This window comes from Ixodes scapularis, unplaced genomic scaffold (genome assembly GCF_016920785.2).
Source record: "Ixodes scapularis isolate PalLabHiFi unplaced genomic scaffold, ASM1692078v2 ptg001013l_1__unscaffolded, whole genome shotgun sequence".
Classification (NCBI taxonomy): domain Eukaryota; kingdom Metazoa; phylum Arthropoda; class Arachnida; order Ixodida; family Ixodidae; genus Ixodes; species Ixodes scapularis.
Genome location: NW_024610079.1, coordinates 24,317 through 36,687, shown reverse-complemented (window position 1 = coordinate 36,687; position 12,371 = coordinate 24,317). Strand labels below are relative to the sequence as shown.

Below are 12,371 nucleotides of genomic sequence, written 5' to 3'. Positions count from 1 at the left end.
TTAGCGTCAGATTCCCTACAAAAACCTACATTGTTCCTTCCTCCTGTAGTATTGGTGGCGTTTCACTTGAACAGGCGTCGGAGGTTAAATATTTCGGAGTCATTTTTTTGTGTATTTATTTCAAAATAAAGATGCCCACTACGTTACAGCAAAAGAAAACCTGTCATTTGGATCTATTAAACGCAATCTTAAGTTTCCTTCCACATCTCTGAAGCAAGCGCAATATTTCTCTCATGAACTGTCTGTCTTTGACTAAGCCAGTGACATTCGGGATTCGTTCAGGCAGAGCCTGGTAGATCAAGTTGAAAGGATGCTTAATGGTGCTGCAAGATTTCATAAGGGTGATCATGATTACAGAGCTACAAGAACTACACTTAAATTTTCTCTAAATTGGATACCTCTGAGTCAAAGGCCGAAATTTCTCCGTCAGAAACTTTGACAGAAAATGGTTTACTACGATACCGGTATTAGTATATCCAAGTACATTTTTGAACATGCCTATGAATCAGAAAGTGGAGATAATTTTCATTGCATAATTGATGCTAATTGATGAAAGGATCATTTTCATGGCAGAATTGATGTTTTCAAGTATTCCTTTTACCGGCGGTCCATTCACGATTGGAATAACCTGCAAAGTGATATTCTTGAAACAATATTGTCGGAGCTGTTTCTTCAAAATGTTGAAGGATACGTCTATAATCACCGTTATGCATTACTCATTAAATTTTTTACTTATTGTATTTTTCAATTTTACTTTGTGTTTTAGTGTGCAATGTTCTGTCTGTGCCCCCCCCCCCCCCTTTTCCTTTTTTTTCTATTTTGCCTCTTTAGACCATGTATGTGTTCAAAATAAACAAATAAATATACCCCGATCTACGTTTTCATGAAATCACCTTTCATCGTCAGTGGTAACTTCGTTTGGCGTCTGGCAGCCTTGAAATGATTTGATAACATGAACTAATTGGCCCAAATTTCCACTTTGCCTTGAGCCCTGCCTTAACAGTGTTACTATTATATTCTTTTGCATACCACTAACGTTTTGCCCTTTGAAACTTTTTAGGTCTTTGCTTGTTTGATTTGCCGGTCATCCCCTCTTCACTACAATGCCCTCGTGGCCCTTCGGTATTTGAAATACACCATTCAATAAAGCCTTCTATCGCACAGCTTCCTAGTTTTTGAATTTCGGTGGTGAAACAGATAGTTTCACTTTTTCTCAAAGTAATATTACCTCCCCCCAAATTGTTATTTAAGACACATTCCTATCTTTCTGGAAACCCGTGTTTACCCAATATTTCTGGAAACACTCCCTATTGAGGCATGCATCTCCTCAGATGCAAATTATGCTGCATAACGGCCTTAAACGAGTTTTGTTTAAATATAAAGTGTTAAGCCTCTTTAGTGCCCGTAAAGCTATTAGAATCCAAGAATAAGTCTAACTATGGTGTAGCTGGGGACAAACTGTATGAAGCTGAAACAAGTCCTCCCGGAGAGATAGAAGACGAAAATATAAAATATTTTAAGGTATTCTGTTTCCATCACGAGGAATACAATTTATTTATACCAAGAATACAATTAATTTATATGATTTGTTTTTATAGCCTAACGATATTGTCATCAAGAATATTACAGTTCTTCATTATGCGGGGAGGGGGGGGGGGCTGGCAAACCTTCAAGATATTTATAATCTAGTCATAGGACCCAATGAAAAAGGAGCATGTTCAGTATAATAATGAAAACGTATAGGATACTGCGGCTAAGGATGGTTTTATTTATATTTATGTATCGCCGAACATAGTGCTCCCTGAAGAAAAAAACATTTTTGCAGTTGTTTGGATGAAATGGAGTTTTCAGAGCATTTTGCTGAGAACAACCAAAGCAGGACGCTAGAAACGAATGTCTGAGATATTTTGTTTAGATTTCATAGCCTTTTAAATTGCCCATCTGAGGTAACATAGTTTATGGGCTGCGTTTTCAACGCAAAACGCGAGGAGGTGACGTAACCAATATCAGAATGCATTCTACTCCACTTATTTGCATTGTACATCCTCACTACAGCATCACATCTTACCTTAGCAGTGTGAGAACTTCTCGCCGGAGAGAACGCATGCAGATCAGGCTGTATACGCAGACTCGCATTCACGCGCTGCTGAAAGAAATGTCTACCACCAGTGCACCTACACACTGCATTCGATCAAAACATCAAAGACGGCCGTCGCCGCGGTCTTGAGGCGTGTTCGCCACTAGAGATGGCCACAGTCATCCCTTGCAATTCAAAAGGAAAACCCACGATGCTGCGCGCCTCCAACCGTTCCAACTATGCAAAGCCTGTCTTATTCAAGGCCGCTGGAATTTCGCTTCGCGGAGTGGGGCGTATTCTCCTGGTGATCTATTTACGCAAACTTTGAGCGTCTCCAAGCTTTGCATCGCTCCCTTTCATACGCACGGATGCGCCCGTGCAACCAATATGAGCAAGAGGTACCAGCCAGTAGATAGCAAGAACATTTCAAGGATGGAATGGGCTTCCCTGTCAAGTCTTCTGTCGGTTGTTACAGGTTAAGAAAAGCAGTACAAGCTCCATTCATAATGCCCTCCCCCATTTTCCCTTTAGCAGAGCGAACTCTGGAGAGGAGACGAGTGAAGAGAATGAGGCTATTATTCATGGCTAGCGGAGACATTTGAGGGGGGAAGGGGAGGGGGAGGGGGGCGTGCCCTTGTTTTCCTAACGCGTTGCCACGAACTATGGTCCCAGAGTCCCGAAAATGAATGTGGCCATGCCTGTATCTCAGCCTGCTTCTGGAGTACCAGGAGCCTGTTGAGAGTGGCCCTCCCGCGGATCTCCATGGCCAGCTCGGTGGATTCTACGAACTTCCAGACGTTCCTCTGGACCTCTTCTTCACCGGTGACGATGGCGTGGCCCGCCTCGTACGCCGAGTAGATGACGGAGTTCAGCAAACGATGGACCACTTTCGTGAAGAACTGGACCATCAGCTGCAGAGGAAGAGAACAGCGTAATGAGGGTGCCACCAGATGTTGTCTTTCAGCTGAAGGCGCATTGTGTCGATAGAAGTGGAGTATCCATTTTACCGAGACATCACTGTAGCTTGTTCTGAGCTTGGAAAAACAAGCCAAAAGGTATGAGCTTGCTTGCAAGATCACTACAGTAAATAATGTTGTTGCTGGCGAGCTAAATAAGCATACATTTTAGCTTGCTGGCGCAATAACTGAAGTTAATTGTAAGCTTTCTGACGAAACAATTAAAGCGTATTCTAAGTTTGCTGACGAGCTCATTAATGATTATTCTGAGCTAGCCGGAAAATCTAATTAAAGCTAATTTCAAGGTTACTAGCGATATAATTAAAGCTAATTTCAAGCTTGTTGGGGGATAAGTAAAGCTTAATTTTAGTTTGCTGCCTACTATATACTTTAATCGGATTCTGAGCTTGTCGCGAGCTCATCAAAGCTAATTTTGAAATTAGAGTCAAGCTAAGTAAAGCAAATTCAGTGCTTATTTTTGAGATAAACAAGTCTAGTTCTGAGCTTGCTGGCGAGATAAATAATGCTAATTCTTCATTCGATTGCTTGTCTATTTAAATCTAATTCAGTTCCTGCTGACAAGACATTTCTCCTAAGAAATTATGCACCTTGCTCTTACAAAATTAAATGTTTTACAAAGAGCGATAACAAATAAAGAGGTGTGTATTAACTCCTTAACATTGCGAGTACCACGTTATAATACAAAATTATGGTAAGGTAAGTGTTTAGAAATATATTATTGTAAGTTATTTTGAACTCCAGACATTCCATTTTTCCATATTCGCCTGAAGAAGAAAAGATTGGAACCTAGAAGACCGTGAAAGTCAACTCATTTGGGCTCTAATTTCAGGCGTTGTTTAAGTAAATTAAATGTTTAGTCTGTATTGACGTCATACATATAAAATTTTGCGTTTTTATTTTTTTTTATTTATTGCATTATTTTTTTTTTCTAGAAGGTGAATATTCAGGTTCAAATTTTTTAATGAATGAAGATTTTTTTTTTGTTCGGTCATGCGTGCGGTATTTCCAATCAAGTCACGACCGTATATGTTCTTTCGTTTGCTGATCGCTGTCAGGATTGGGTTTAGATTTTCAAATCGTTTTACTCTGCTGTCATGAGCAGTGTTCAACTGCCATATGAACCGTCACAATCAGGAACCTAGGTGATTGAGCCTGAAGTGTGAGAAGACGAATTTGTAAACTTTTTTTTTCACAGTAGCGTGTATCACCCTTATAGAGATGAATGATGCATTTCTGGTTTAACCTTGATATGCTCATAATGATTCATAAAAAAAAAAAGAAAGAACACATCGTGTAATGTGTTCTATAGCCGTTCGAAAGGAGAAACTCACTTAAAACACCACATCAAGTTTTGTTTAAAAAAAAAAAAAAACTGCATAGCTTTCTATTATAATGTTTTCTGTAAACACATTGGGTTCCCAAAGGAAATTCGTCCTAACTGGAAGAAAATCTTTAACTGCATTCAAAGACGAAAGTTATAATACCTTTTTTTCTTTTCTTCGGTATATTGTTTTTTTGCGAAGGTGCTTGATTTTTGGTAACGGCCGAACGGAAAACACAACCCTGGGGTGTAGTTGCTGCATTTCAACTTGTCGGCGACGAAGGCCTTCGGACAAATGTGTTTAAAATTGAGGCGCAATTTGGCGTTGGGAAAAACATTTGTCTTTGAGTTGTGCACCTCATCGGCTCATCGTGGTGGATCATTTCAAGCCGACTTTCTGTGAACGGCTGTTATATGCGTACATTTAATATTTTTCAGTTTCTGATCGGCGAGACAGCTAACGCTTGTTGCGTGCATTCGCGCCCCAATGCGAGGACGTCCGGCGTCCGCGCTCAGCTAAAAATCCCGCTTCCCCAAGATGCCACCAGGTGCGGAGGCTAAGTCGATGACGCGCGGTCTGATTCGTGACCGAAAAGTCGGCGCAGCCTGATCCTCCACCGAGTTGACGGAGAAAGTGCGCAACGTTCATGTCGCCTCTCACCTTTCCAGCCCTAACGGTTTTGAACTCCGATCCGGGCAGGAACGGGGAACGCAGCGGGAAACGCGCGCCATCTTGCCCAGGCAGAGGCCGTCTGCCGGAGCTGTGCAGGAAATTGGGAGAGACTTGGATAGCCTTTATGGGCTTGGGACTCTACATCTTGATAGGGAGCTCGTGGTTACAATATGACCGAGAGTCTCGTGTGTTCGACGAATTCAGGGAGGGTGCGAAAGCCATCTTGAAGGCCGCGCCAGGTAGGCAAGTAAGATGTCTCGCTCGGTCGAGCCAGGGCTGTTGGACTCAGAGTAGGAATGCTTCGTATTGCCGCCTTTCTCGCAGTGGTAGCAGACATTTTTCAACTTTTCTAAACACTAGGCAGCCCTGAAAGGACCTGTCCAACTGATCGTTGATAGCCCTGTCAACAATAAGAAGAAATATTTAACTAAGGTCAGGAGCAAGGCAAGAGCCCATACAATCTCCCTTCTTTAGTATGTAAATCTTTCCATCGTATTCTGCTAAAGTGGACTGCAAATAATTACTTATCAGGTCGATGAAGCCCTACACCGAAACACCGAAGGAATATAAAAAGTGGAAAACTCCGTGCTCATGCATCGCCTTAGTCACATAATCTAAGATGAGTTTGGGTTCTAGGCTCTAATACATATCTGTAATGTTGAAAGACATAATAGACCGATGTCACCAAGCGAACTGCGCAGGCGCGCGCATTCCGGAAGTGGTTCCACCGCCATGCTACTTGTAGTCATTCCTTTCCGGCTTTACGCTTCCGGCTTCCCGGCTACACACGGCTGCGCGTACATCATCGTAGATTATCGTTTAAGACGCTCCGGTATCAGCTTGATTCTCCTGCATGTCTGCACTTCATGACATTGTGTTGTTTGCGATGCCTTAGTTTGCGAGCATCCGCAGAAAAGCAGTATTAGTCGTCTTATAGCTTTAGAATCGCTTTGTCGTCTGCTTCGTGGTGCCCGTGAACGCGTGAGCCCACTGCCATTCACGCGGTGGTCGCACAGCGGCCGCGGGAAAAAAACAACGACACCACTACTCGAGCATTCCGGCTGGTTGGACGTCTCAATTAACTTGGAAACAATGGCGCAATGGCAAAGAACAAGAAAATTCGAGGGACCATCGGCTCCGTGTCGCGCCGCAGAGCAGCAGCAAATGTGGTGGTGAAAAACTGTGAGGAGCGAAATAGACTTTCTCGGTGAGCAATAGTTTTCTAAAAGTTGTTTCATTCTGGCTGAGAGCCTGTGCAACAGGGTACAGATTAACTGCGGGAGAAGCCTGCACAGAAATAATTAGTGATCTACAGAAATGCAATGCCTGACGCGCCGTGACAATTGGCATCTGTCAAAAAGAAGCCACCATGCCAGATACCTGAAAGCTTAAGGTGGGGATGATTTTTCGTGCACAGTTTCTGATCATTTTTATTTTGTTTGCGCAAGCTCCAAACGCTAACAGTCACCCGATGAGGCAAAGCTTTTTTTTACGATCTCGATTGTTGTTAATGCAGAATGGATCAGTATTGAGGTTCGTTTGTTACATTTTTGGCGGTAAGTGTTGCACTTCTAAATTGAATTCTGTGGTGTTTTCACGTTTATATATATAAAAAAGTGAAGACTGCTTCCGAAAAAGTTGTTTTATTTCAAGCGATGCATATCGGGAATTTCTGCTCTTTCTTAGTGATTGTCGTGATCTTCTGAAGCACAGCTGTGCTTAAAACATGTCGTCACAATAATAGTTATAACCACCAAAATACATCGAGCAAAACGTGTATTAAAATGGCCTCCGCAAAGCAGTGCGAAGGTCTTATTTGAACAGACCGACGGATAGTCCGCTACGGAACGAATGCTCAGAGAGATTCCAGCGTACGGAACACTTTGGTCCGCTCTATGTCTCGTGCCCTGTAATCTTACACATTTTAGCTGACGTGCAATAGCGTGGATATAAATTATGAAGCCAACCGCGAAACAATATGTAAAACGCTCATTTTCCTGCCGCCCTGTCCGGTTGTGTTTACCTTTCTTTGCCATGCTTCTTTCTTTCGGGCAGACATAATATTCGAGGCCTATTTGCCTGGTGCTGTAAATATAGCTCCGTGGAATACAACAGGTGAAGCCACCAATTGAAAACCATGAGGAAACACCAGGCTAAAAGTCTCGTGCTAACCCGAAAATGTCCAAACGCCGGGCGTAGAATGCGCATTGACGCGGCCGGACCTACAGGTACCAGAATGCACTGCGGCAGCGGTGGCGTCGCGCAACTCCTGGTGAGATCGGTGTATTGAGTGAGCAATGGAGTGAAATTGAAGCGGGAGATTTTTTTAAACGAGTTTTAGACTCTGACTGGCTGAGAGAGGATGATATTGGATAAATGAATTTGTAGATAATGACCCATAAGTTTTTTCCTTAGAGCCAATTTGTGATTATGCTCCTGAAGGGAACTCCACCCTTGTGAGTCTTCGCAGTAAAGAACACAGACAAATGATGTGTGGCAGGACTACCAAACGGTTACATCCTCATTCCTCAGATCTTTTTTCGGCCTTCCAGCAGAGATCAGAGAAGCCAGTTCTCCCGTTCACTAGTGCTCACTCCAAGCCAGCTAAGCATCGCATAGTGAGGTCACTTTTCAAGTCCTCATTCTCCAAGCCGTGTACACATTTTTTAGAAAGTAGCCTCAACTTGCCGCATCAGAGGTTGGAAAAAGCAGGCCTTCCTGCGGACCTACCTCATTCCACTCTTGAAAGGTTCCTTCTCAAGAAAGAACATGCGCAAGTTGTTTCCAAAAAGAAAGATAGTTTTGTAGTGATTAACTACATGCTCAATTTCGCGCATCGTTTAACCCTTTACTGCACAACTTTTTATTTTTTCACAATTTTATTCCAGCAGAAGTAGAATACCACAGTTATCACAATACTATCACTAAAATAAATTTCAAAGTTTCGAAAAAATTTATATCGAAAAAAGATAGGTATGTTGCATATTTGCAACAAGATGGAAATAACGAAATATTTATAGCCGAATGCTAAAAATTTGTGAACCAGAGCCAAACTTGTATTTACAGACATCAGTGAGAGATGTGGCCTCATTTGCTTGTGTGATACAAAAGAAAGCAGTTATTCTTGCTTGTTGAGCACAGGTGAGTGCCACACTTAGAGCAGTAGCTCATACAAATGCCCTTGCATCCAGGAAACTTGCAACGCTGTCGCTTCTGACTCCAAAGCACCCAGTGGCCAACCTGAGCATAGAAGTATGAACAGTGAGGTTTGTAACACAGATTAATTCGCCAGTGATAATACCTGATCAATCCTGACATCTTGAGGTGGACACGGTGCTGAAGGACCTCTTGTCTTCTTCAGCTGGATGCCTTGCTCCACGGACTCATTGCTGGGCCTTCCCCTTTTCTTCAGTTGATTTTTTCCTGCTTTGCAGAGTGACGTGGCGAGGTCCACCTTGAACTCTGCTAATGGCATGAGCTTTCGTGTTGGTTGATCGGAAGTAGTCTCGGCATTCCTCCTGTACAGCAGCCAGGCATTTACAGCCGTCAAGTCGAGAATATGAAGAAAAATACGAAAGTACCATTTCTTCGATCGGAGCTGGGCGCGGTAGAGGGAGATCAGAGAGTCTAAGAGATCCACTCCTCCCATGTGCTTGTTATAAGCGCCTATCACCGACGGACACGGTATGTCGCGCCTCTCCTTTTCTTTTTGGCTCCACCTTGGCGCAGTTAGGACAGGCTCTGCCCCAACAAAGGTGGACAGCAAGGTGACGGCTCTGTTGTCTTGCCACCTTGTACACGACAGCTGAATGCCATCCAGGGTCGCTACCTTCTCTTCAAAGCTTCCCCTTCCTTTCTGTTTCATTTCCTTGTCAGATGGCATGCTGATACCCGTTACTCGGTTGATCCGGACTGTACCAATGCAGTGCACGGTTTCTTTTTCCAGGTACACCTGAAGGGTTGGACAGTTGAAGTAGTTATCGAAATACACTTTGTGGTGGACTCCTCTTGGGATTAACCTGCACAATCGAACAACAATGTTCCCGCTTGCTCCACAGTCAGGCTCTCCTGCACGTCTTGGGGCAGAGTTTTCTTGTCCCGTGTACAGTTCTAGCTTGTACGAGAAGCCACTTACTCCTGAGAGAACAAATACTTTGTACCCCCATTTTTTTGGTTTCTGGGGACAGTACTGTTTCAGTGCACTTGCGCCTTTGAAAGGTATAATCTGTTCATCCACAGACAAGTGCTCTTCAAGCGGTATCAGCGACAACTGTTCATTTACAGCATCGACGAGCGGTCGTATCTTTGCAAGCCGGTCTCTATCAGGATCATCTCTTGGGCCGAGAGAGCTGTTGTCCACAAAGTGAAGGTTGTGCTTCAACTGTTCGAAGCGTGTCACCGTGAGGTGGTCAGCTACTTGGCTTACTCTGGTAGCTTCACTCCAGTACCACCTAGTGTTCTTCAGCTGAATTATAGACATCCACATGCAGGTGCCTAGAAAAACTTCAATCTCCTCGGCACTGGTGCAGAGGGGCTTACTGGCATCCTTCTGGACTGAGTACAAATTGCTCTCATTTGCAATAAGCGAAATAAGAGCGCCTGGAAAGATGAACTTGAAGTATTGGAAAGGTGTTTCCAACTCTGAAACTTCCTGCGGAAGCTCATTTTGTCCAGTGAACTTCACTGTTTCAGGATCCCGCATCAGGCTTGCATTCTTCCAGATAATTCTTCTCTTAGATTGAGTTGATGACTGATCAGCTGGTTGGCTTGCGGGAGCTTCCTCTTCGTCAGAGCTTGTACTCGCCTCGCTTGAACTGGCACTACATTTTGCAGGGGGTTGGACATCTGGGGTACAAAAAATAACAGCATCTCGTACAACTCATACAATGAGCAGAAAAATAAATAATTTGGAGAGAAATTCTACATTGTATAGGGGACTATCTTCCCTGGCGGTTCTAAGTGTGCTCTTTGAAAGCGTGAAAACAACCCTACAACTTTGCAATTGTGTGTAGTTACACCTGACGAAGGATGGTCTCTTCCGAAAATCTCTGTCAATAAAGCCTACACTGCTTCTAATTTTATTCTCTACGTGAAAAAAAGTTGGATTTTCAGAAAAAAACATTAACTTACAATCAGAGTCATCGTCACTGCCGGAGAGCTCGCTGTCCTCACTGTCGGAAGGAATTCCACGGCTGTAAAACCGTTTGGGGTCCATTGTGTCTGCTCTACGAAGAAAAAACACCGTCGTGCACGTTGTTGCATCTGTGCAACATAGCTATTTTTTGCTTCCAAAGACAAACTTCGTCGATAATCTTAAGATTTTTAGTATTTACATAATCAGCAGGACATTAAGTTGAGTCGCAAATTTTTTGTTTTGCATTACACTGTATAGAACGTGATATGCAGTAGTCAAGGCTTACCTGTGTCACTTGTTGAGCGTCCACGTGGTGGCTGTCACGCTTTTTAGAGAGCAGTTTCGCCGCCTGAGTACAGATGGCAGCACTGGACGGCTCGCCTCGCGGATGTATGTTGCAGAAATGCAACAACGTGCGGAACTAGCACTGAATGCATTTTGTAGATGTTTTTATCGTCGTTTATCGCTATGTTGCGAATATGCAACAAGGTGCAGTAAAGGGTTAAGATCTGTCGCGTCCAAGTTTGACACAAGTGTGTTTTTTTCCTGTCGTGTGCGCCTTAAACATATCTGTAGAAAGGCTAATGGAGCGACAGTCCTAGAGGGTGCTATGAAAAACACACCAAAAAGTTCGTAGAGTACAAAGAAAAAAGATTTATTCGATTCCACTAAGCTGCGGCAGTCAGTACATCGGAAAAACTGGAATATGCGTTAACCATCGACTCAGAAAACACAACTTGAAAGCAGCAAGGTATTCAAATGAGTATTTTCACCCAATCGCCGTTCCCAACCGCACGTCCGATGACTGTAACCCTTATTTCTTTGATACTAGAATACGGGGGGGGGGGGGGGGGGGCACAAAATTTTTTGGAGAGAAATCATTGCATAATTTGTCATGGGGACTGTCAGCAACAAAATTGCTGTACCTTCATTATCACTGACCACTGACAAAGACAGAGGTCGAATTCCTAGCACCAGAGTTAACTAGATTAGTGCTATCTGGTCGGGACACCAGCGCCTTTTAAACATTTACATTTATAGTACATTGCCTTTCCTTTTTAACTATTTTTCCTCTCCTTCTTCAAGAACGTTGGAACCTTTGGGAGCGGATTTATATTTTGTGCCATTCTTGGGTTGTTGTTGAATGAAAGAAGTCCTGCGTTCCGTCCCCGTCCTCAAAGTATTATCCTTTGAAGTATTCGTATATCTTCACCAACACGCTCGTTTTCAATTATTACTGCCCTTTCTCTGTGTTTCCGAGTTCGGGACCGAAAATAGAAATCTACTCCGTTCCAATTCCGCCTTTCTTTGGCTTTCCAATTTCGCCCTTTTTTGGCTTAACCGTAATTCCCGCCTCCTGCATTTTCTCCGTCACCCGTTGCAGTGTGTCAATATGTTCGTTCTATGTGTCAAGGGCGATCAGTATATCAATGATATAGTGGTGGACAACTGAAACCTTCGTCAGGAGCCGTCTCATCAATCTTGTAAAACCAGCTGAGGATGTCTCGATTCCAAATGGCATATACGCAACCTGATACAGGCCAGAATCAGTTGATAAAGCTGGGTTTTTTTTTCGAATCGATGTGAGGAGATTTTGCCAATATCCCTTGCCCAAATACAACTTGAAAAATAATATTTTTGGTCCGCCCACAGCGAGCACGACGTCTATTCGCGGGATAGGTTCGGCGTCTGACGTTAAGACGTTCTTGAGTCTTAGAACGTCAACACAAAGCCTTACCGTACCATCTGATTTTTTTCACTAAGACCAGACGGGAGTTTTATGGAGAAGTGGACATTTTGATTATCCCCCCAGCTTTAGCATCTCCTGTACCTCCTTTTCATTTATTCCCTTCACTGCAAATGAAAATGGGTACTGAGAGATTCTGAGAGGTGCTGAAGTACTGAGTTCCAAATGGCATTCTAGAAGATCCCTTTTCCCCGTATATCAGAGAAGACGTCCTTATAGCTGTACGGAAGTGACTTCATTGCAGTGAGTTGCCCATCAGTTCACGCTTTAGACAGAAGCATATCTTCTGGCCCTGGCTTTTCTAGACACCTATAGAGGAGAGTTCCTTCATGTCTTCTTCATTCTGTATCGACGTAAAAGAGCCCACATGCTCTGCGACAGAAAAAGGCTCCTCACGCTCTTCATACCGCTTCAACATGTTGATATGAAGAACTTTGTGAGT

General features: G+C 43.4%; 2 protein-coding genes across 2 annotated transcripts in view; both read right to left on the bottom strand.

Annotated features, from left to right (window-relative positions):
* LOC121047207 overlaps positions 1-3,804 on the bottom strand; it is a 51,415-nt gene extending 47,611 nt beyond the window's left edge. The window contains exons 1-2 of the mRNA XM_042288044.1: positions 3,724-3,804; positions 2,776-2,988 (exon numbers count right to left, since the gene is read on the bottom strand). Coding sequence (XP_042143978.1) covers positions 2,776-2,988; positions 3,724-3,804 — 294 coding nt within the window. The remainder of the gene's footprint in view (positions 1-2,775; positions 2,989-3,723) is intronic.
* A 4,107-nt stretch (positions 3,805-7,911) lies between these two features.
* On the bottom strand, positions 7,912-10,651 carry LOC121047204 (piggyBac transposable element-derived protein 3-like). The gene is made up of 4 exons (XM_040502274.2): positions 10,469-10,651; positions 10,179-10,273; positions 8,350-9,893; positions 7,912-8,288 (listed from the first exon to the last, which is right to left on the bottom strand). The coding sequence occupies exons 2-4, from the start codon at positions 10,261-10,263 to the stop codon at positions 8,136-8,138; spliced, it is 1,782 nt and encodes a 593-aa protein (XP_040358208.1). The 5' UTR covers positions 10,264-10,273; positions 10,469-10,651; the 3' UTR covers positions 7,912-8,135.
* Positions 10,652-12,371: the final 1,720 nt, after the last annotated feature.

Coding starts and splice junctions, on each gene's coding strand:
- LOC121047204 (XM_040502274.2), bottom strand. CDS start 10,263: ATGGACCCCAAACGGTTTTACAGCCGTGGAATTCCTTCCGACAGTGAG. Junction 9,894..10,178: donor CAGTGACGATGACTCTGATT/GTAAGTTAATGT, acceptor TTTGTACCCCAG/ATGTCCAACCCCCTGCAAAA. Junction 8,289..8,349: donor AAGATGTCAGGATTGATCAG/GTATTATCACTG, acceptor TTCTATGCTCAG/GTTGGCCACTGGGTGCTTTG.